At 38.8% G+C, this 23,925-nt stretch overlaps 1 protein-coding gene across 1 annotated transcript in view; it reads left to right on the forward strand.

Annotated features, from left to right (window-relative positions):
- CAP2 (cyclase associated actin cytoskeleton regulatory protein 2) overlaps window positions 1-23,925 on the forward strand; it is a 68,042-nt gene that overhangs the window by 16,766 nt on the left and 27,351 nt on the right. The window contains exon 4 of the mRNA XM_021385471.1: window positions 16,600-16,677. Within this exon, the coding sequence (XP_021241146.1) occupies window positions 16,600-16,677 (78 nt within the window). The remainder of the gene's footprint in view (window positions 1-16,599; window positions 16,678-23,925) is intronic.

A 23,925-nucleotide genomic window follows, 5' to 3' on the forward strand; every position in this document is an offset into this window, starting at 1 on the left:
ACATATGATGCTCATCACTGAGTCCATATACAAGAATATTTATAATTTATCTCTCAAGTCTGTGGATAGTCTCCAGCATATTGTTGATGATAGTGTAATGCAAACCGTAGTACAGAGTATATGTTAGGACTATTAGATTAGACAAACAACTTTCCTTTACATAAAGAAACGGGTGATTCTGATTGCAGCCTATTAAATATTCTGAAATCTTAGATTCTGAATGTACAGGATGAAGCAGACTGTGGTTGCCTTATGCTCGTACTTATCACAGCAGCAACATCTGTGCTTTACCTTAACAAGTGGAACAAGGAGTATTTTTCTTCTGGGTGTCTTATAGACCATGTGTCCTCAGCATTATACTTGCAGCTGCTGTCTCTGCCACATAATTAGCTGAAGAGAAGGTTGTATTTTGTTTCAGAAAACACCTGTTGCCTAGAAAACCTCACATACCTGACTCAACAGAATGGTAATATGAGAGAGAGACTTTATATTATGCTACAGAAATAAGGGATTTAACATGATGTGTTTTGTGCTGATTTCTGTAAGGATTGTGTGGTTTGTGTTTCTGGTGAAAGGAAGAACACAGCCATAACTAATGTCCATTGGGGAGCCCAACTCCTATTCTTTCAGCATGCTGAAACAGTCTATTGAAAGCAAACAAAAAAAAAGAGAAGTAGCAGCTAGCTCCTGGCTCCATGCAGCACAGTGGATTTCACAAAGATTTTATCAAAAAAGCGTTCTGCTTAGACTCAGTCTTGAGAGCAACTTATTTCTCATTTAAATTACAGTATAAGCAATGCTGAATCTCTGAGGTCAACCGCATTAGAGAAACTAACTACTTAAAAAGACAGAGAGAATAGCTAGGGTTTTTACACAGTCTGTTTAAAACAAATTAACCTGTGTAAATGGCTAGGATGAGATCCTTTTCCTGTCCTGTCACTACAGCAGAAAGACCCGGTAGGGGTACAATTAACATTCTGTGATTCTGTGATTCTGTGATACTTCTATGGCATGCAAAGTGCCCTAGAGGCGTAGAATTTATGAAGCTGTACCTAGACACCTAGAATTTATGAAGGACTTGTATGCTGTCCGTGCCATAACTACAGATCATGCAAAGTCAGCAGAAGAGTGAATATGGCCAGAACTGCTGCCAACCAGCTGTCCTTGGCCTGACATACCCGTGTCTTGAAGACTGTCACCAGCTATTACAGTTTAGAACAGCCGCCCTGAAGCTGACTGACCATATGTGCCAACACTGGACCATTCTCCTGTCAAAATGAGGCAATTCAAAAGCAGTAGATGATAGACTGTGGGTCTACAGTATAGACAGTGTTCTTATATACAGAGGATAGATAGCACTGGCTGACTGCTAGATCACAGAAAGTAGAGTCCTGTCAGTATATGCCCAGATGCATCCACCACTACAGAAAATGTGCTGCTGGTGATGGAGAGCTGCCTGTGGAAGACACAGTCTGCCTTCAGATTGTGTCCCAGTGAGGAAGCCGGGCAGGCACGTTTGATGGGCTCTTTGTCATGTCAAACCAAGCAGGATCTTAGAAGGCCACGAGTAGATTTTTGTGATGTTTTTATTATGAGCTTCTTCACATTGTTTTTGTTTATGTGATATTGCAAGTGATGAGATACTTTGGCTTGAATTTGAACAATGTACCAGATGGGACATAATGATAAGAAGAGAATGTACTAGTTCTACAGGAAAAGAACAGATAACATAAAATGTCCGTATTACAGTATTTTATGTGATACAGAGCAGAGGAAAATTACAGCCTTCCTGTCAAACACATGAACTAATACTTGCTTTTTAAATTATTGTTTATTTATAAAAATCCTCTAACCTCCCAACCCCACTAATTCAAAGAAAAGATTGTCTAGGTGGTTCAGTTATGTTCCTGCTTCGCTCATCCAAGCTAGTTAACTTGGAAAGGAAAACTGTAGAAATATTGAGATCTTTTTCCTCCTCTCTACAGTCAACTTCCAGCTGCTGAAATGCAGAGCTCAGACAGACAACCAGTGACATTGTGGAGCATACATCAGAGTGCCCAGGAATAAAAAGGTTGATGGTTAGCTTGTTCCTTCCTGGGAGAGTTAAGACACAACTCATTTACATGTATGATACACAAATACCAGGGGAACGGCAATTTCCAGTATGTTATCCCATCTGCAGGGGCTCTCTGTTTGCATGCACTGATCTGTTACTATTGTGAGCAGGGGAAGCAGTATTCACACAACAGAAATTTTATTTGTATGCTTATATTCACAGAGGTTTTCTTTTCTTTATCTACTGTGTGAAAGCCGTGACATTTTCCTCTACTCCTTCCAGGCACAGTCCATGTAAATACAAACAGACATCTGAAGGCAAGAGTTATCTTTAATGAGGTATATTTAATGAGTTATCTTTATACTTGCACTTGGTAAAGTGCAGCTCCAGTCTGGACTGTCAACAAAGTTAAAAAATCATAGCTTTCTCAGTTCTTCCAAAGAGTAGTTACTACACATGAAATAGCTGTATTTTGTCTTTTCTTGTGAGTGATGTTGAAGAGTTACTCAATGACTTTCATAGCCTTCAACTTCGAACAGGATGTGCTGTTTCTGATACGCCAAAAAACACTTCTGCGCTTCATATTACCTAATCAAAGCACAGACTATCAAACCCATTATCTAGCTGATTCCTCATTAACAAGCAATTTGCTTACAGGGCAACAGAATGCACAAGTGTACTCTCGTGTTGTTCTTTTGTGCCCAGAGGCTGTGCGGTTTTAGGCATTGTGTTGAAAGTTGAATTAGAGCTCAGAGAAGAGGATGATGTCAACATGCCCAAAGAGAAGCTTGCTGTCACGCTGCCTTTGCATTTCTATGATGGGTATTTTCTGGTGGATGAAATAAACACCAAACCAAGTAGCTACCACGGGACTGGGAAAAACAGAATACAAAAAAATGAATAAAGACAAGTATTTTTATACATGAACAAAACAGCTGAAAGGAAGAAACTAAACATAGAAAACAGTACTGCCATCCACTAAAATGAAAAACAAACAAAAAATCCCAAATAATCAGTGATGAAAAAGCAACCTTAGGAATCTATCAATATTAGACTTGATTTTTAATGATAGTGCAATCATATTTCTCACCCTGCATGTCTACAACAAGATAGTTCATAACACAAACTATGAAAAAATGTCTGCTTAAATACGAAATACAATATACATAATGTAGCCATGTGGCTAATCCAGAGCAATTACCATTTTTAGGTGCTTCACAACTTTTGATTTGTCTGTTCCAAGGGATGACTTCATTTCTGGACTAAGGGTTGGATCTGGCTTACAAAATAAGCAGGATTTATTGGATCAGGTGCAGTGGCATGCAGACCTGGTTACACTTGCCTAACTGTATGACACCTGGTTGGCAAGAAGAATGGCTCTGAAGCGTGAAGAACCTGGGCACAGCTTGTTCAAACCAACACTCCCTGAAAGACTGAGAGTTTTTCTGTTAATTTTGATGAAAACTGGATCAAGCTGACAGTTTCTCAATAATGTCATTATACTAAATGCAACCTGCTTTTTCTCTTATTTAAAAAGGCAAGGAAGAGAGTCTAACAGGTCATACTGAAAAATACATGACATGGTGGCCAGTACTGGGCAATTAGCGTACTGCTGGCATGAGAAACATGCACCTGTAAATTCAGGGTAATGGTGGTGGGAATATACAATGAGAATGTTCCACTCAGCATTCTCCCAATCAGAAACATAAGAAAACACAAACTCTTAATGCTGTCAAACAGTCTTTGTAGCCTGTTTTCATGGAGCTTGCTTCTTTGCATATGGAGTAGTTCCTGACTAAATTCAGATATGTTTTTTTCAAAGTAGTGGAGTTGATCAGGGGACGTTTTTTGGATTAGAGTCTAATACTGCTGGCCCCTAAAGCAGGGATTATGTCTGAGTGTGGTTACCCAGTAAAACAAGACTGATTTCAAAAGGATGCCTGAAAAATGGTATCAGAATGATTTGAGTGGGAAGTCTCAGAAGCAATGGGAAATGAAATTAAAACTCCATCATATTTGCCCAGCCGTTTTAAATCTCTAAGTCAGAACTGATTATATGCTCTAGCTCATGCTAATTTTGTTATCCTCTAAAATTTTTTCATTGAAGCTTTTTAAGAGCAAATTTGAATCTACTGACATGAAACCTGTTTTTTCTTGGTCGTTTTCTCTGGATTTGTTACAACTGCAGACCTAGAGGCAGAAGTGCCCCACAAGTTGAAAAACATTGCATCAGTTTAACCAAAAACCACAAAGTGATAAAGTTACATGACTAAATTAGCTAAATGGCAGGTAGTTTTTGTGTTCAGACCAGCTGCACTACAGCTACAAACTATACACAGCTACAAACACAGTGTGACTGCATCTCAGTGAGCCTGTAGCAAAGTCATGGGGTAGGACGCATCTTAGAGGAAACTAAGGAGAAGCTTACTGGGGAGGACTTGAGACATGGAGTTGGCAGAGATCCAAGGTCCATGAAGGAGTTGTCAGAAGCCTTGATAAGATTTTCAGTCTTTTACCTTTGTGATTCAAAGCAATTCAGGCTTGGGAGGACGTAGGAGACAGTCACCTTTAGTCACTCAACTTCTGAAAAGTGAGGTCTGGGCTTCTCACAACAGTAATTTCCAGTGAACCACTGGTAAATTAGACCGTATTGATCCATCAGGAAAACTGAGACAGAGAAGCAGAGAAACAACATTCCTGTTTTCATCATTAGGATGAACTTCTTGTGACTGATAACCCTCTTTATTGATACCATTGCTCATGGTTCTTATTTCTTATATGAGGAATTACAACTTTTCATATTGGATCTGTACCATACTGTGACACTTATCTCCTGCGCTTGATTAATGTCATTCGTTGCTACAGGCTATGAGCAAGCCTTTTTTTAATTTTCAGTCTCATTCTTTCTGAAAACCATACACACGGTCTTTTCACTCATCCTGCTTCACCATCCCTGGCCTGCTTTTATTTTGTTAGTTGGTGGTTGCAACTGTTTTGAGCATATAGAAACGCTAGGATTGGAAAGTGAGAAGGCTGTTCATTGTAGTCAGCAAAAAAAAAAAACAAACAATGAGCTCAGAATCTGGCTGTTCAGTCAGTTTCTAGTAAAAAGAAGTTCAGTGAATAATGAGAATTAAGCCACAAGGGAAACCAATGTGCTGTTTCAATGTTGTTTTTAATAAGCTGGGAGTACTGTCAGGAGTGATGAGGATAGAATGTGGCTACAATTCTGTATTGCCTCTTTATCCAGTTTGAATTGTATGATCAATATGGCAAGATTTCTGAATGTTAAAGAGTCCATTAGAAGAGATTAAATCATGTCACTGCCACTGCTCACTTCCATTAGTCTCTTGACATCCATAATATGTATTTCTATAATCAATCTGAACTGCAAAACAGTTCAATTATTTGCTTTTTTGTCTCAGGTATTTTACTGTGTTTTATTCTAGAGCTCAGAGCAATAAAAGATTGATTTGGGATCTTGAAGGAGATCTTTGAGGCTGAAATGTTTCTTTTTTGTTGCTTCAGTACATATTCTGTTTAAAGAACAACCTTAAGGCAGGCTTGCTTTTCAGTCACATCAACATGCATGCAGATGCATGTCTTCCCTTTCAGAGAGTCTGAGATCCAGCCTCCAAGTATACCTGGACTTCCTGTATTACAGAATCATAGAATCACAGAATCATTTGAGTTGGAAGTGATGAAGGTCAAAGATCATCTAGTTCAACTACCCCACAATGAACAGGGGCACCTACAGCTACATCAGGTTCCTTAGAGCCCCGTCCAGCCTGACCCTGAATGTCTTCAGGGACAGGGCATCCACCACCTCTCTGGTTAACCTGTTCCAGTGCTTCACTACCCTTATCATAAAAAACTTTTTTCTTACATCCAATCTAAATCTCGCCTCTTTTAGTTTGAAACCATTTCCCCTTGTCCTATCAAGGACCGTTTCCCCTTGTCCTATCTTCACCCTGCTAAAGAGTTTGACCTCTTCTTTCTTATAGCTCCACTTTAGATACTGAAAGGCCACTATCATATCTCCTGGAGTCTTCTGTTCTCCAGGCTGAGCAGCCCCAGCTCTCAGCCTGTCCTCCTAGGAGAGGTATTCCATCCTTTGGATCTTTTTTGTGGCCTTCCTCTGGACACATTCCAATAGGTCCAATACTCTCCTGTACTGAGGACTCCACATCCGGACGCAGTATTACTCCAAGTGAGGTCTCACCAGCGCAGAGTAGAGGAGCAGGATCACCTCCCTTGACCTGCTGGCCATCCTTCTTTTGATGCAGCCCAGGATATGGTTGGCTTTCTGGGCTATGAGGGCACATTGCTGCCTCATGTCCAGTTTGCCATCCACCAGTACCCTCAAAGTTGGTCAGGCAAGACTTGCCCTTTATGAAGCCATGCTGGCTGTCTCTTATCACCTCCCTCTCTTTAATGTGTTTTAGCACAGCTTCCAGGAGGCTCTATCTGTTCCATGATTTTCCCAGGCACAGAGGTAAGGCTGACAGTTTGGTAGTTCCCCGGGTTATCCTTTCTATCCTTCTTAAAAATGAATATGACATTGCTTTTTTTCCAGTCACCAGAGACTTCACCTGACCTCCATGGCTTTTCAAATACCACTGAGAGTGACTTGGCATCTACATCAGCCAATTCTCCTAGGACTCAGGGATGCATCCTGTCAGGACCCATATACTTACGAATGCTCAGGTTCCTCAAGTGGTCGCTCACTTGATCTTCATTTACAATAGGAGAGACATTGCTCCCCCAGTCCTCACTTTCTGACTCATCTGCTCAAGTGGTATGTGAAGAGCAGTTCCCAGTGAAAACTGAGGCAAAAAAGTTGCTGAGTATCTCAGCCTTCTCCTTGTCCATTGTTACCAGCCTGCCTGTATTGCTCACTAGGGGAGGTACATCTTCTACTTTCCTTTTCTGGTTGATGTACCTGTAGAAGACTCTTGTTCTTCTTTGCACCCCTTGCTGAGTCCAGTTCCAGTTTGGCCTTAGCAGAAAACCTCAGTGGCGAAGTGGCCTATCAGTGAAATAACCAGGGTTCCAGCAACCAGTGCAGGCAAATGCACATTTCTGCAGAGGCCTGCAGATTGCTGGGAGCTCAGTGGTTGTCAGATGGGCTGGTTTATGGTTTCCGTGCCTTACAGAAAATGTTGATTTGCCTTTAATTGGGAAAATGAGGTTTCTCCTCAACACAGGCAGTCGGGTCCTACAAGAATTCCGAACTTGGACTTCCACAGGAAAAAAAAGGAGCCTGAATTTAAAAAAATAGTTGACCCTGATAATAGTCAATTTTGGAATTTGTCTATTTGGTACATACTATGTGGTTTCTATTGATTTCAGGAAGTAATATATGTTTTCTGAGATACAGAGTGCAGCTTCAACTAATAGCAGAAACTAGAAGCTTTGGGAGTCTGTGAGACTGGAATGTACCATGATTTCTGTTCTTTAATCAAGTCCTGGAGTGAGCTGGTTTTTCTGTCCTATCTGTCTTTGAAAAACCAACTTGCTTTTGCAGGGTAGTCTGGAGGTGGATCTATAAGAGCTCTCTTTCTTACAAAGATTGTGGCTAACTTCTGTAAATGTGTGTGCAGTTTGGGGTGCTTTCTCTCTGCCCTCCCTGATTAAAAACAATTACAACTTTGGGATGGCACAACCTTTGATGTGATATAAAGGTTATTCTCATAATGTCATTAGTTAATTAATTCTCCTTGGAAAGTTACATCATCTTCTGATAGCCTTTCAACTCAGGAATCCTGGAGGCAACTTGAAGGCAGGTCAAAACCAACTGATCACTTGCTGCTGTTTCACATATTCTATACCTCATGAAATATACTATGACTGTCTTTAGTTATTAAAAGCTCAAATCAGCAATGCTGGCCTCCTAGTGCAGACTGTAGTGATGTCTCCTCTGTAGTGCAGAGAATCCATTTGTGATGATGTTTTTATATTTGTTCTTAAAATATCTGGATGTTTTTATCAGCTGTTTTTATGATGATGGGTAATATATACATATTATACATATAATAATAATAATATATAATATAATATACATATTATAAAGGCAGAACATGACGACACAAGTTCTTCATAGCTGAGAATCAATGTTGGGAATGTCCAGTCTATAGATAAGCACCAAAGACTGGAAGATCAGGGGCTGCAATGTGCCAGGTGCATCTTTTACTTCCACTGATGGGGAGTCCTTGAAATGCAGATCCTGAACCGTATACTGTGCAGTGAGGTAGCTTTGAAATCTTCAGCAGGTAATTGGCTCCTTGCAGAAGACTGCAGATTGCAATGCTAATGGCAAACTTGAATTCTTAAAAATCTTCAAAATTGTTCAGAAAATAAAGATATTGAAAACAATAAAAAAAAACCCTCTAGTCTGTAAATAGATCACATCTCCAGTAATGTCGAGACTAATTTTTTGCACACAGTTCTCAGTACTTTTCTATACTGAATCTTCTTGAATCTCCAACCATCAATACTCTACATTTGTTTTCAGAACTTCCCTGTAAAAGCTGAAAGGAGCAGAGGTCATGAGAGCTGCAGATTTTTGGCTGTTTTCAAGGAGGTTCATGGAGAACTGAAGAATCTGGAAGTCAAAAAAGCAGTCTGAGCTTTAGGAAAGCATCAGCTAGTACAGATTTGGTCTGGCCTTGCTCTTCTTCTCCAGTGGGTAGGGGATATTAGAGATGTTTTGGAAGAATATGATCTCCTACTTTTTCACTTGGCAGTTGCTAGTAGCCTCAGTGGCCCTGCAGCCAAATATTTATCTGTTTGAAATGACAGATGAAGAAAATAATTGACTACTTCTGCTATGACAATTAATAAAGAATTAGTTACCAAAGCTGACATTTTAGTGACATTCTTCAGGTTTTAAAATTAACAATCCCTTGAGATCAATAAGCACAGTTCACATCACTCAAAACTGATAGGGCTTAGAGTAAATTCTAGAACACCGGAGCAAATTTTATAGTGCAAAAGAGACTGTATATTCTTTCTCTAAGGCAATATTTTTGTAATTTATATAAAAGAAGCCGATGTGCCTTTAAATACTCCTTTACTCCCCTGCATCTATACAGCTCATGTAATACAGAAAATTAAAATGTCAGGTGAGTAACAGTTTACCACAAACAATTGCTATCCATCTTAGGTCATTAGTTTCACTGGAAGTAAGAGCTATAAGAGCCCTGAGTATTTGGAATCACAGTCAAGCTTTCTGAAAGGTAAAAATAGTGAACCTAGATGCTTCTCTGAAACAACAAATAAATAACGTTGGCTAGCTCTGCACACAGTTAAATGACAGTGTTTAACACGCCAACTTATATAAACAGCTAGAGAGACCAGCCCTGCTCTAACCTTAGATTGGTACTCGACAGGCAAAAGCAATGCTGAAAAATTTTAGCAAAAATTCCCTAATATAGACATAGCTATGGAGACTGAAAAACACTATAAAAAATACAGGACAGCTGATTAGTGGTAGCCAAATTTGTCTGTGACGAAAATAGAAAAGAAAACATCTGGGGTGGAGTCTGGCTCCATCAAACTCAATGGCAAGTTTCCCACTAACTTCAATTTTGACCACAATTTCAACCCTGTTTTCTGCATATACCAGTAAGAGAAAGGTGATAGTTTTTTTTTTTTCTTTCCTTTTCCAATATCAAGTGCATTGCTTGGAGAACTGCCACTGACTTCAGCATTTGGCTCAATTTTAAAAAGAAATCTATATCAGCCAATTAACCATACAAAACAAATAGTATCTCTTCAGCTGGCCTGGATAGTTTCTATGACAGCCCCGTACTTAATCTAAACTCCATTCTTTTTCCATTTCTTGCTTGTCCATTTAAGCCACCAGCCACTTCACCACTTCACTTTGTAGAGGCTCTTGAAAGCAGAATGTAGAAGACGAACTGCTTCTCCTTCTCTGGCAGTATTGTTCCCTTCACAGAAAGATTGGGTATTTGCCCATAAGACTGAAGTTCCATCTGTAGCTGCTATTTGCTGTCAGTCATTGTGTCTCTTGCCAGACCCAAAGGACCCCAAACTATTTCTGCAGAACCTGTGATTAAAACTCTGGGCCACTAAATAAATCCCCATTATCTTTCCCGGTGTCCTCTTAAATACTTTATTTTGGAACAAAGTCATTATGGATATTTTTAAAATTCAAAATGTATATATATATATCTATCTGTATTTTGATTTGCGAATTATCTCTGTTAATGTCCAAGTGTGTATATATGCAGATGTGTATTACTGTCCAGGAACAGAAGTTCAGTGAATTCTGATATTTACATTATGCTTTTCAGTGCTACGACTGAGGAAACAGATTATTAAATATAATTTCATCTGTCGATTTACTATTATCAGGTCAATAGATTAAAATTATTGACTAAATTTCATTAGGAAATCTTTTGTTTCTCTTACTCCTATTTAGTTTTACTATTTTTTCCAAAAACTGAATTTACTCATTTACTAACAAGATCTGAATGCATGTGCTTGTCTTCTTCTTGTAGTTTGCCAAGATGTTGTTACATAAATAATATTTGTATTCATTAGTGCTTGGATACCAGTGTGATGGGCAACTTAGATTGAATAAAATGTTTAAAATGAGAAAGAGGCATCTTAAGGACAAATGATTCCTCCATTAGTTTGTGCAGGCTGAACCGTAAAGAGGTCTGTCTATGCTGTTACTGTGATGCTGATGGAGAGGTCACTCCCTGTAGTCAGACACAGATTTCAACAGAAAGGGAACTGGGCTGACATGTCAGAATTCTTCTCTTCCAGCCATATTAACCACCTAAGGCAACTATAAAGTGCACCTAAGGTAGAGGATTAAGACACCTTCTTCCACAGTTTACTGATTGGGAAACTGAGGAGTAGAATGGCATGCAGGCAGTCTGGGCATTTGAGCCCAAAGTCACAGCCATCTCTTACACCCTTTAGCACAAACCATTAAAAGCAGAGTAGAAAATATTCTGAAGAACTTGCTTCCTTCAAAATATTTGCCTCAGCTGCAGAATCTATCTGATGATTGCTATATCCGTACATAATCCCAAGAATGCCAAAAGGATTACTCAAAGTTCTTAGATGTCATTTATCTGCTGCTCCAAAACAGCCCATTTCTATCTGCAGAAAAACTTGTGCAAGCTTGTGTTCTAGTCTATTCTGATAAATTTACTCACAATCCCTATACGTTTTTGACACTCAGGCTTCATTACTATCATTCATTGTAACTGAAAGAGTTTCAATTGGTGGTTTATTCTCTGGCAATCTTTTGGCTGAGCAGCACAAGCTGTTGAGAAAAATCCCTCTGGTCCATTTTCACTTACTAGACTTCAGTGGATATGGAAGTCTAATGAAAGAGTCAGATCCCCGTTAAAAAAGTGCTTCTGCTCAGTTACAGAGCCCGCCTGCTAAAAAGAAGGAAGTAGCAACAAAGAGTCACATTTGGAATACTAAAAGAATTGAGGTGGTGATAGACTGAACTAGTGCATTCTTAATGAGAAGAAGCTCTTCTAATACTTTGATAGGATTCATGGAAAAAAATACTACATGTTTGGAAACAGTAAAACGCAGATTCCCATTTTTAATGCTGTTGGAGGAAGAAGAAAGTATCTGTGGCAGAAGTCTTGTAAAATTGGGCTTGTAAAAATTCAAAACCTGTGTTAGCACAATCCTTTGATTAATATTTCATTTCAAAGGTAAGAGATATCAGTGCTTCTCTCCCTATGCAACTAAAAGCCTTTGGGGCTGGATAATCTCCAGGGATATGGTATCACCAATCAACATGTAGTTCACTGACCACTAAATGTTTCCAATATCCTACAGTAAGTAGGGGATAATAAAAACAATGTGGAAAGCTAAGGCATCAGCAGAAAAGAAGTGAAAAATCAGACAAGAAACCAATTGTTACATCATACTTTGAGGGGATAAAAAAGTCCTACTTAGTCTACGTGGGTGAGTGGGAACCTGAAAGTATGGATTTAATGCAGTAAAAAAAAAAAAAACACTTTTTTTTCAAACTTCATTGTTGCTACTAGCTTAATATGTGTTCAAGAACTCATAAAATAAGCTTACCTTTGTATATCTAAGAGCATGTTTATCTTGTTTTATGATCTATCAGCATTCAAAGTTCTGTCTTAAAATAATGTTGGTTCTTTGTAGGAATTTGGAAGAACCCTTCTAAACTTCACCTTCTGAGTATCTGGAAATCTGAATTTCAGGCTATGATTGTGACCCAGTTTACAGACCTGTGATCAGATGTTTTCTTCCTTCTCTTTGATATTTACCTTCTGTATGAGAAAGAATCATCATATTCCTTATCCACTGTGCATCTAAGCACAAATGAAACTTTTACAATTTATCTGTGTAAAACAGATACTCCATTGCTCTAAATATCCAAATAGGTTTTCTCTGCATCAGTTCTAATTTAATTTCATCTTTCTTTAAAACAAATGATGAGTGCTTTACAGAGAATTCCAGAGAGGTTCTTACATTGTCCTCTCCAATGGACTTCTGTAGGTCTACGATAAATTGTTTTGCCACATCAGCTGTAGAACTGCATAATCTCTTTGCGCAGAGGCACCTCCCTGGCTTTTCTACTTGTATTTTCAAGTCATCAGCATTTCCAGTCAATTGATCCTTTGTTAGCAACCCAAATCTAGCACAGTTTTAACCTAGGAGGGAGGAAGAGGACAGAATTGCTAAATTTTATCATGTTCATATTACCTGTGCCAACAGAGTTATCTTACTCTTCACAAGTGATGACTGACCCATTTTCAGTGGTATTAAAAACTCCTAACTTTGTGTTGCCTGCAAATCTTATGAGTGCATACCTATTTTTGTTCTTAAAACACTAACAGACATACTGGTAGCTCTTAAAACTAAACCTTGAAGAGCACAACTAGTAACTTCCCTCCTCTCTAACAACACTTTGTGTAGTTGCCCTCCTGTTGTCCCCTTTTTTTTCCACCTTCTCATCCAACCTAGAGTTTTTATACTAATTTGAATAATTTCTATCTAAAGTACAAATTTCCCATGAAAGCTTGCAATAAGCATTTTTTTATAATATCTGTATGTGTTAGATTTGGTATATTACCCTTGCCTAAGAAACTGAAAACTCTAAACAATCCCCAACAGTAATGATTTTAACCACAGTTAAAAACACATTTTAATTTCTCACGTTTTTAATTTGCATCTTTGTTTTTAATCATTCCTTTTCAATCTAAGTGTGCGTGGTGCTGAAGTCAGATTAATAGCCATGAAAACACTTGGTGTGTTTTTTAATTCTGTTCTTAGGTATATTTTTTGCCCAATCCATCATTAGATACTTCTATCCTCTGGTAGAACCTGCAAATGATACACAGTAAAGGTCTTTTCTTGTGCTTCCATCTGCCAGTATCTTCAGTAATGAACAAAGATGATATGGACAAAGATGGTATGGAGCCAATGATTCTGTCACTCTAAGCTATATATATTTGACTTCCCTTTCAAATGGGGTAATTTCCACTGGCTTGCCAACATTCTCCTTAGTTTGCCTTTCATTATCCTCATGTATGTCAAGTTCCTTGAAGACTGAGGAAAAGCATTTACTCAACAACAGGTAAGCTGAGGGTTGTGGTCAATGGCTCTATGTCCTGGTGGAGGCCGGTGATGAGCGGTGTCCCGCGAGGGGTCTGTCTTGAGACTGGTACTCTTTAACATCTTGATCAGTGACATAGATATGGGATTGGGTGCACCCTCAGCAAGTTTGCTGATGACACCAAGCTGAGTGATGCAGTTGATACAGCAGAAGGAAGCAATGCCATCCAGAGGGATCTTGACAAATTCAAACAGTGGGCACATGTACATCTAATGAGGTTCAACAAAGCAAAGTGCAAGGTTTTGCACTTGGGTCAGGGTAATCCCAGATATATACTAACAGATATATATCCCTTGAGAGTAGCCCTGCTGAGAAGGTCTTAGGGGATCTGGTAGATGAAAAACTTAAGATGAGCCAGCAGTATGCACTTGCAGCTCAGAAGGCCAATAATATCTTGGGATGCATCAGGAGAGGGATGGCCAGCAGGGTGAGGAAGGTGATTGTCCTTCTCTACTCTGCTCTTGTGAGGCCCCATCTGGAGTACTGCATCCAGGTGTGGGGCCCCCAACGCAGGAAAGATGTGGAGCTTTTGGAGAGGGTCCAGAGGAGGGCCATGAAGATGATCAGAGGGCTGGGGCATCTCTCCTATGAAGACAGGCTGAAGGAACTGGGCTTGTTCGGTCTGGAGAAGAGACGGCTTTGGGGGGACCTCATTATGGTCTTCCAATTTTTAAAGGGAGATTATAAACAGGAGGGAAGCTAACTTTTTACACAGGTAGATAGTGATAGGACAAAGGGAAATGGTATCAAACTAAAGGAGGTAAGCTTTAGATTAGATGTCAGGGGGAAGTTTTTCACTGAGAGAGCAGAGAGGTGCTGGAACAGGCTGCCCAGAGAGGTTGTTGATGTTCCATCCCTAGAGGTGTTCAAGGCCAACTTGGATGGGGCCCTGGGCAGCCTGATCTAGTCTTTGATCTAGCAGTTGGCAACTCTATCTGTGGCAGGGAGACTGGAACCTGATGATCCTTAAGGACCCTTCCTACCCAAGCCATTCTATGATTTTATGAAGTTATACATCAAGAGTAACATAAGGATGCCCAACTTACTCTTCAGGTCATGGCCATGGCCTCAGTTCATCCTTTGATTTCTTTATTGTTCCAGTAGCTAAAAAAACCTATGGCTTAGTTTCACTTCTCTGTGCAAGACAGATCAACAAGGTATTTATCCTTCATTCCCTTGCTTCTTTATTTTATCATCTCTGAATCAAATTCTCCTAGATAATCAAGGCCTCTTCTCACTCTTTGCAGGTTCTGTACTTAGTATCTTGCTTCAGTCGTTTATTCATCCAGACTCTAGCTAATTCTTCTCTGGCCCAGCATGCACAGATTATTTCCATTATTAATGCAAATCCATTCTTTCCTGCGTTCAGTTCATTGAATTCCTCAGGCCAGTCATCTTCATTCACTGATTTTTCTATTTTCCAAAAGTTTGTCCTTCTAAAATGCCAACCTGTAGATTTATTTTTGTCCATCTTGCAGTTTCAGAAGAACTGAATCCATTCATAATCACTTCTCCTCGAATATTATTTTTTGGTCAGCTGGTTTGTAAGATCCTCCTTATGCACAAAAATTAAGCTTAAAATAGCACGCGTGTTGTTGTTTTAAAAATGTATGTACCAAAAGTTGGTCTTCTGAAATGTCTAAAAAAACCCAAACCTTGCCATCATTGATAGTATTTTTGTCTGTCTGAAAAAGTTGTTTCCTATACTCATATAATTTCCCTTATTATTTATTTATTTATCCATTTATAGAGATGATTGCCTTCTTATAAATCTCAGCTTGTCAGAGCATAACATCCCCCTTCAGCACAAATACTGGCCAAGCTGGCCTCTTTTACCATCTTTCCTTGCAGTGATTTTCATCCTAACAGATTAAGTTTTATTCATGCCATCACATTTTAAGACAGATAAACACAATTAGGCTTTGAACTTTGAACGTCCTGACTTTTATGTAATTTAAGTAAGTTGCATCCACATAGGCCTGTATATAAAATTTTCTTGTTTTCTTTTTAGATTGAAGAAACCTCAAAGACAAACAACATGAACTTCCCCACCCTTTCACAAAGTGATTCTAAATGTACCCATTCATATTAGATTAACTTAACAGCATTCGGTTTGGTTTTATATAGCAATATACACTATTTATGAATAGTTCTTTTCTATGCCAATAACTCCTCATTCTAGTCATTACTCATCCACTTGAAGACATAGGTGATACTGAAACACTGATTAGATTCAAATCAGCATACATCATTCATAATATAAAGAAAATGGGTAGTGTTCAAAAACAAACTTGTCATTTGCAGATTTAATCAAAATTCTAGAGTTCTGTGGGGGGAAATTGCCCAAAAATCCTCAGCCACTCATCATCTCTCATAGCTATCAGTCTTAGGGTCTGCACAGGGAGATAGAGGAAAGGAATGAGTTACAGCCTCGTCTCTCAATAAATATGCCAAACTCAACTCTCCTTAAACATCACTCCAGCCTAAGGTACCATTTAACAGAAAGTTTGCAGGCCGCAGGTCTCAGCAGTAGTAAGTTGTTATCTCGCACTCTGAGTATAAACATTGCCATTACATTGCCATTAAAATGCATTAACATTCTCTGAAGTGGTAAAATTAAGTCCTTCCGTGACTTATCTTATAAATGATAAGCAAAAGGCTGCATATCAACTTGTTTTACTTCCTATCTGAAGAAGATAGGAAGCCTAACCTCAGATTTCAAAAAAAATTTATAGCTAAGCCACTATACTACATTTTTTCCAGTCATCATTGCTGTGATTTAGATGAGAAACAGCAAGAAAAATTTGAGCTGTCACACTTGACTTTGAGCTGCCAAAGAGAAGTACTGGAGGTCACAGCCTAAGATTTAACTTATCTCCTTTTCTTACAGGCAGAGATGGTACGTGCTGCTTTCCAAGCACAGAGATCTTTCCTGGTGTTAGCATCTCAATGTCAAGAGCCTCAAGAGGTAAGAAAACTGACTTACAGTGCATTAAAAAGGCTGTCTTCCTGCATGTTTTGTATCGGTCCCTGCATTTGCTTTTATCTGTTACTTTATACTGTGTTCTTAGATGCTTGTTCTTAGTGTTATTAGCATGGTACTGTAATAATCAGAAAGCGTACAACAATCAGACTGAAGAAATTTTTCTGAACCAATACATATAAATCATGGCAGAAACCAAAGGAGGTTTTCATTATAGGGCTGTAAGTAGGATCAGTGTTTCTCTGGAAGCTGAAGATGCTAGGCAATATAATGGCTTTTTGCTAGCCCCACAGGGATGTTGCATAATAGACTTGGAAGTTAGGGAATAAGCTATTGAGAGAAAAAAAGATCAGTCCTAGCCCCTAGACTGAATACTCTCAAAGCTCTGGGTTAGTCTAAGTTTGGAAGAGGCAATGCTTTTTGTCAAGAAAAGGCATTTTAGATCAAGTTGATTTATTTAATTTAGTGGTAACCTTTCACAACTAGAAAGCTCAGGGAGGCTGTGGAGTTGTTCAGAAATGTCATTTGAAATGAAATGAAATGTCATTTGTGGTTTCTGTGGGACACAAAGTTTTGGATAGTAGCACTGTATGAGTCCTTGGAACAGTGATGGGGCAACCCTTCTGTGGGACTTCTCTCCAGCTTTCCTTCTGCGAGTGTGCAGAGAATAAAGACTCCACTTCCACAGCCTTCAATTCTGTCATTTTCTGGTAGCTCATAGTTCGTTAAACTCCATATTCTCAAATGAGAGCTCTCTGCAACTAGGATGAATTACTGAAATTTTGCTGTCATTATGGATCTTAGAGATACAAATTAAAAGTTTTTCTAATCAGTATCTTTTAATGATAAGTGTACTCAAGGAAAAAAAAAAAGCACAGATATTCCAGATGAGACTTTAGATTTATGGAGTTCCAAGCAAGGGAAGGGATCCATTGTTTTTCCAGCTGTCCCTGATCTCAGAGAGTAAAAGTGGGTCATGATTTGCAGAGAGCAGGCAAAATTCCCATTGGTACAGGCCTCAAGAAGTCATTTATATTGGCTGTGAACAGAATTGCACCCAGCGGCCTACAAAACTCTTCATGCTCGTTGGTAAAATATTCCCCAACGGACAGTTTCCAATGGCCACTAATGTAATGCAATGCTCCAAGTTGTTGGTATTTTCCCTGCTCTAGGGAAAGTAAAATCTCTGGCTTGGTGATGTGGTATCAGTCTGATTTTCTCTGCTTTTCACATGAGAACTGCAGTGGCTTCTTCTAGATTTTACCCTTGATATTTTCTGAACCTCAGGTCAAAGATTGGAGATTTTTTTCAACTGTAAAGTTCAGAAACTTTCATTTAAAAATGGCAACAAAACAAGCAAAGAAAAAAAAAGAACAAGTGTAGAAAGAGATTCTCCTGCGATCCAGAACGGCAGCTGCAGAAGCATTAAGAAAAGCAACAAGTAATGAAAACCTTGCCATAAATATAACCACAGTTGGCCATGTGTGTAGCTGGGCATTATCAGGCTTGCACAGAATTGTGCAGCTTGTTTAAGGCGAAAAAAAGAGTATTGTTTTATCATTGAATTATCTTTCTGCACGGAGGAAGTGCCAGATCATTTGTGTGTTAAAATACCAGGAATATTACAGGTGAAGGCTTGTTTCTCATTGACAACAAACCCAATCCAATTGCTGAAGGTTTTTTAACATGAAGACTGTTAGGTACACATTTTTGATAGGTGTCCAAAACTCTGTTGCTGTTAATTCCTTTTCTCTTTTTTGCACATACTTTTTGCACAGACCTGTGTGCAGCTATATAGCAGACAACCTGAAACTAGTTGAAGGCTGCCTATTCTATGCAACTTGAATAGTATTTTCCAATGCAGAGAGTGACAGCTCAAAAAGCATCAGGCTTTTTATATCTCCATCTCAATGGGGAAAAGAATCCTTTTGCAAAGCTGTGTTGGTTAACAGTTTTGAAAAAAGCTAGTTAACACCAGATAACACCAGGGAGGGAAAGAATCAGGGGTCCTTCCCCCCCGGGACTTTATTGATGCAATGTCATCTGGGCTCTGGTTGTATTTACAGCCTAGAGCCACAGAGTCAGTGTGGAATCCAAACAGGAAAGCTAGTCATTAGTGTATCAGAATGCACAGGGTAGAGAAAAGCAAATGAAGATGACAGCATATCTATAAATGCAAGAGAAAAGAGAGTAATTCTGTCATTCAGCTGTCTAGACTGTTTGCTTTATAATGTAAAGCTGTGAATGAGCCAGCGGGTTGCAATTATGGCATAGTAGCTTTGCAGACATTCAGAGACAGCGGTGTGGAGACTGAGGGGATTTACTGAGTTCCTGTCATGTTGGGATGTCATACGTGGTGCCTTTAAAAAAAAAATAAGGGAGGGGAAAATGCCCTGCAAAAATAAATTAGCTCAGCTCTTGCAGCTTATAAACTAATGAACAAGGAATTCAAACAAAAAGAAATCTCCTACAAGTAGAATAATCCTTAGACTTTTTTGTGCTTAGCAAAGAAGAGAAATACATATCATACAAAAAGCAATATCTTTCCCCTCTATGAAAATATTGAAGGCTGTAGTATTCTTTCAGGTCTTTAACTCCTTCTGTGAGTCACTAGCAAACATTTTCAGTTCAGCTTGCTTAAGCTGCTTCTGCAGAGTTTTGCTTCTTGATAATAATGCTGATGTTTTTTTTTCATTTGTAATCTGCTGCGGTGTGTAGCCTTTATTATCTGTATATGTGAGAACAGTAGGAGCTAGGAAGGTAATTCCAGCTGGCATACCGATCTCGCACCAACCGCAATAAATTACTTAGCAGAGAGCATGTTCTGTTACTTTTTATGGTCATGTTCTATATTTGTGTGTGCAGTGGAAGAGATCACGTGGCAAAACCACCGTTTGATATTCCTGTTTGTGTATGTCCCAGTTAACGGCTGCTGGGTACAGGCTCATTCAGCAAGATGGAATACTTGAGTTCATCTGCTTCTTAGAAATTATATTCCGACATCAAACTTCAAATGTTAAAACTAAATAAAAGTCTGTTGTAAGTTGTTCATGATATAGAGATAGCAGAAAGAAGATGGTGAATGGAAAAGAAATCAGATTGTCATTCTATTCTGGGAGAAGTTTTTGAAAAGATGTTTTGAGAGAATGTTGCTTGGGCAATTCAGAAGATAATGTATTAAAGAAACTTTAAACATAAACCTTCACAGAACACTTACGATACATGTGAATTTTCTTCTCCCAGTAGTTTAAGTCAAATACAATTCTGACTGAAAAATTATTATGTTGCATAATAATTTTAGAAGTTATTAGCCTTCCTAAGCAACTCTGTCTGTTTAACAAGCTTTTTAATTCACAGTCTTGTATACAAACAAATGAGATAACTGCACCAAACATATGAGGCATTGCACTGAATTCCTTGTGAATGGTAACTTACATAATCTTCTCTTTGAGTTGCCTCATTTTGTTTTAAATGTTCAAATAATTTCAAATTATACATATTATTAGTTATATAATGTTATATGTAATATTTAACAATGTACTTATATAGTATTTTTACATTATTTATATATTGTTGTTGTTTTTAATTATTAATTCTAAAGCTCACAGCAACAAATAATGACAGAATAAGGTAAGATACTGCTGTGTTTAACGGGAGCTGCACACATTGACTTTGTTCCTCTGAGTTGTTTTGTGAAGAGGGTTAGTTTTAGTTAATGAAGCCACGGTACATATATTGACATTGGTGACTTGAAACTGTATTTTAGTGTATCTTAAGTCTTCCCACAAACAGAAAAATGTCCTTGTAATTAGGCAAAACTCAGAACAAATGCATCCCATGGTAAGAAGCACTGCAAACAGATTTAAATGACGAATGCAGTTCAGACTATAAATGATTATGTAACTCCTCATTGAACAAAAATAAAATGCTGAGCTCATATGACTGGCAGAACTCATGGATTCAATTATTAACATCGTGCAGACAAACACTGCAACGAAATACCTTGCTTAAATATCCAGAATCCATACACAGGGAAGTGAGAGGTAAGAGAGGGCTTTCCTTTTCTTTTTTTTTCCCTCAAAAATGGGAAAAAATTAAACACAGGAAACTGTATTTGAAGCTGGAATGAGAAGCATGGGAACAAATCCTGAGGTTTTTAATTTCTTCACAGTCAAGCAAAAATTCCATTGTAGAAACAGAATAGTCCTGGCCATTTCTCTGAATAGAGTTATTCTCAGATTTTTTCTTCTAGAAGCTAAAGATGGAGATTTACATTTTCATACTCTCTTTCAGTTTAGGATTAGTCATTTTTTTCTCCTATTTTTAAATCACTCTGGTAACAGGGCTCCTGGGAGTCCTGCATCCTAACAGGATTTGTTTTCTAATTACCTTGACTTTGTTTTTGCTTATGTCATTTCATTTCCTGATATTTTTCCCTATACCTACCAGAATCACCCTTACTTTTTTCCAAAAATATGAAGACCAGTATATTCTTCATTAATTCATTACTTACTTATGCTAACAAGTTTGAGCCAAGTTTCGCTGCCATTCTGCTTAATTGGTTGACTGCTGCAACGCTGCACCTTTGCATCTAGAAATAGCTTAAGGAAGAATTTGGTTCAGTCCTTTTAAGGTCCTCAGGTCTCAAACTTACAGAAGGTGCCAAAGAGTGACATGGACAGACCCTGAGAGTCCTGAGCTCCAAAGGGAGCCCCTTCCCCCATCCTCTTCTCTGAAATCTTGTCAAACTGTTAACATATTTTTGTTATCAGCATGCCTACAACTGCATGCGATGCGTGGTCCCAGCCACAGCAATGGACCAGCTGACAGTTTCCAGTTGCTAGTCTGCTGCCTTGCTGCATTCACAGGCTCATTTCTGGATATTGTTGCTAACTCTTAGTTTCAGACTGGCTTTCATCCTTTTCATCCTTAAGATTATTTCTTCATTGCAGGTGTATTGCTAGTCTCCATATAGCCCTCTGGCACCTATTACCTCATAACGTTGTCTAAAAAATTTTAGATGGCATTTAAGCAGCCTCAAGCTCACGATATTTTCTGATCATATAGTTAACTTCTGTAGGTATCCTTGTACCATGTCTCTTTCCTCACTTGTGTTTACCAAAACTCCCAGGTTGATAGCCCCTGTAGTAAAAAGAATGATGCAAGTGAAATTCTGTTCTACCCCACAAGCAGTGCACTTGGCTGTAAGAAGGTCCAGAGACACCTCAGGATCCAGGGAACACAGAAGGGCCAGATTAGTGCCACATCTCCCAGCTGTTACAGAAGAGAAACAGAGGCAGGGAGACACATCAGCACTCACGTCTAGACTGGCTCATGCCAATGCTGCCAAACGGAGAGTCTCCAGCATCCAGTGCCCTGTGCAAGAGCCAGGCTCCAGAAAGCACAGACTTCTTGCCTTGTTTTACTTCATACTGGGACTAAGAACAGTATAACCCTTCAAGGAAGACATTAGCCAAGATGGCATTCTACATGTTATCTAGCTCTTCACTTGACATACCCACTAAGTAGTTCTGGGGATCCCATAGGCTCTTACTTAGAGTTCTTCTCTGCCCTAAAATAATGTCCTAAAATCACCAGACTAGATTTCAATCCCTTTAGCAATGCTCATATTCAAACTGTGCCATGTAAGAGCCCACTGAACTGTGCTGATGGGACACCCCCTTTCCCATTCAGCATAATGTTCTTTAGTTCTGTTAAATGCAAATCCAAAGCAATACACTCCTTTCTCTGTGCTACCCAATTGTTTCTCAGGATTTTTGGACTCTATGTGAGCTGCTGAGAGTGAAAGAACGAGCTAGGGCTACAGCTGACTGAAAAGCCAGGCTTTTCAGGTTCACAGTTTATTCCAAAGTTTGCTGATTTTATTTTGGTCTTAATGAAATCGCAACAACTAATTTTTAAATTCTGAGAGTTGTGTTGACTCCTAGGCTACTTATTGAACTTGTCAGTTTTACAGTTTTTTACTAGAGAGATCTCAGGTGAACCACATGAACGTCCAAGCTGAAGACCATTTAAAAAACTGCCGGAGTCTTGACCAAAAGTGTAGTGTGTGATTTGGCATTGCTTCAAACTGCTGCATGCAGCTCCTGTCAGGCCCTGGATGTCCCCACAGGTTAGGAGCCATTCTCTTTCATGTTCCTCTCCATTTACCTTCCCTGAGAGTTAGCATTTCAAAATAAACCCAGAAATGAACAAATTTGTCAACGTGGGATTTGGGTTTGGTGTTCCCATTTTTTTTTTCACAAGCACTAAATTGCTACAGCTCAACTTGGCTGCTAGATTGAGAATTTATGTGCTAAGAGGAATAAATGCCAAATACCAATTAAGTCACTTTGGAAGCACACAAATGTGTCTAAGCTTCTGTGTGGATGAAGCTGACGAGACATTTCTGCAGATTTGTCTCCCTGTGCCATAGTCCTGCTGCTGCACAGCAGTGAGTTGAAGTGGCAAAACCTGTACTATCGGCAAATACTTGTTATACCACTATGCTGAAGATTTACAGGCTAAGAAAACAAGATCAAAATAAATTAACCTCTCTCTGTAGTTAGCTAGGTGACCTCTGAACCCTAGAAATATCAGCATATTCTAAGGATGGAAATAGAGTGATCATACAGAAAGATCTCACTGATGGCCTCTATTGTCAATCAGTAAATGCTCCTAGAGAAACCACTGGGTTCATGTGCAGTAGGTTACACTGTAGTGTGAAATGGGAATGTGAAACACAGTGATGCGAAGCACTTCCTGCTACAAGAGATGGAGATAAGCAGTGCGACAAGAAGTTTGGCAGCTGCCAATAAAAAAAAAAAACTAACAGTGTTTCGCTGGAGAAACAAGGTAAGAAAAAATGTAAGCGTCTGAGGAATGCAGATTTTCTCTACAAGCAGCAAGTTGTGAACTAGCTTAGATTCACCTCTAAAAAATATATATTTTTCATATACGTTATAGAAAGATTATTCCTCACCTTAATTTGAACATTGATTCCATTCACATACACAACAAAAAGGATAAGCCTTTCTGGTACCACATATATACCAAAAAGGGATCAACTCCAATTTTCAAGTCTTCTACGTAGTTTGCCTTCTACAAAATATGGGAAAGTACAGTTGACCTGAAAGTATTTTAGTTTCAGATCAGAACTGTCCATAGTAGAAATTCTCATCACTGGTGGTCACCAGAACTACTGGTACTCTATCCCTACAGAACATGAGAAAT

This window comes from Numida meleagris, chromosome 2 (genome assembly GCF_002078875.1).
Source record: "Numida meleagris isolate 19003 breed g44 Domestic line chromosome 2, NumMel1.0, whole genome shotgun sequence".
Taxonomy (NCBI): Eukaryota; Metazoa; Chordata; class Aves; order Galliformes; family Numididae; genus Numida; species Numida meleagris.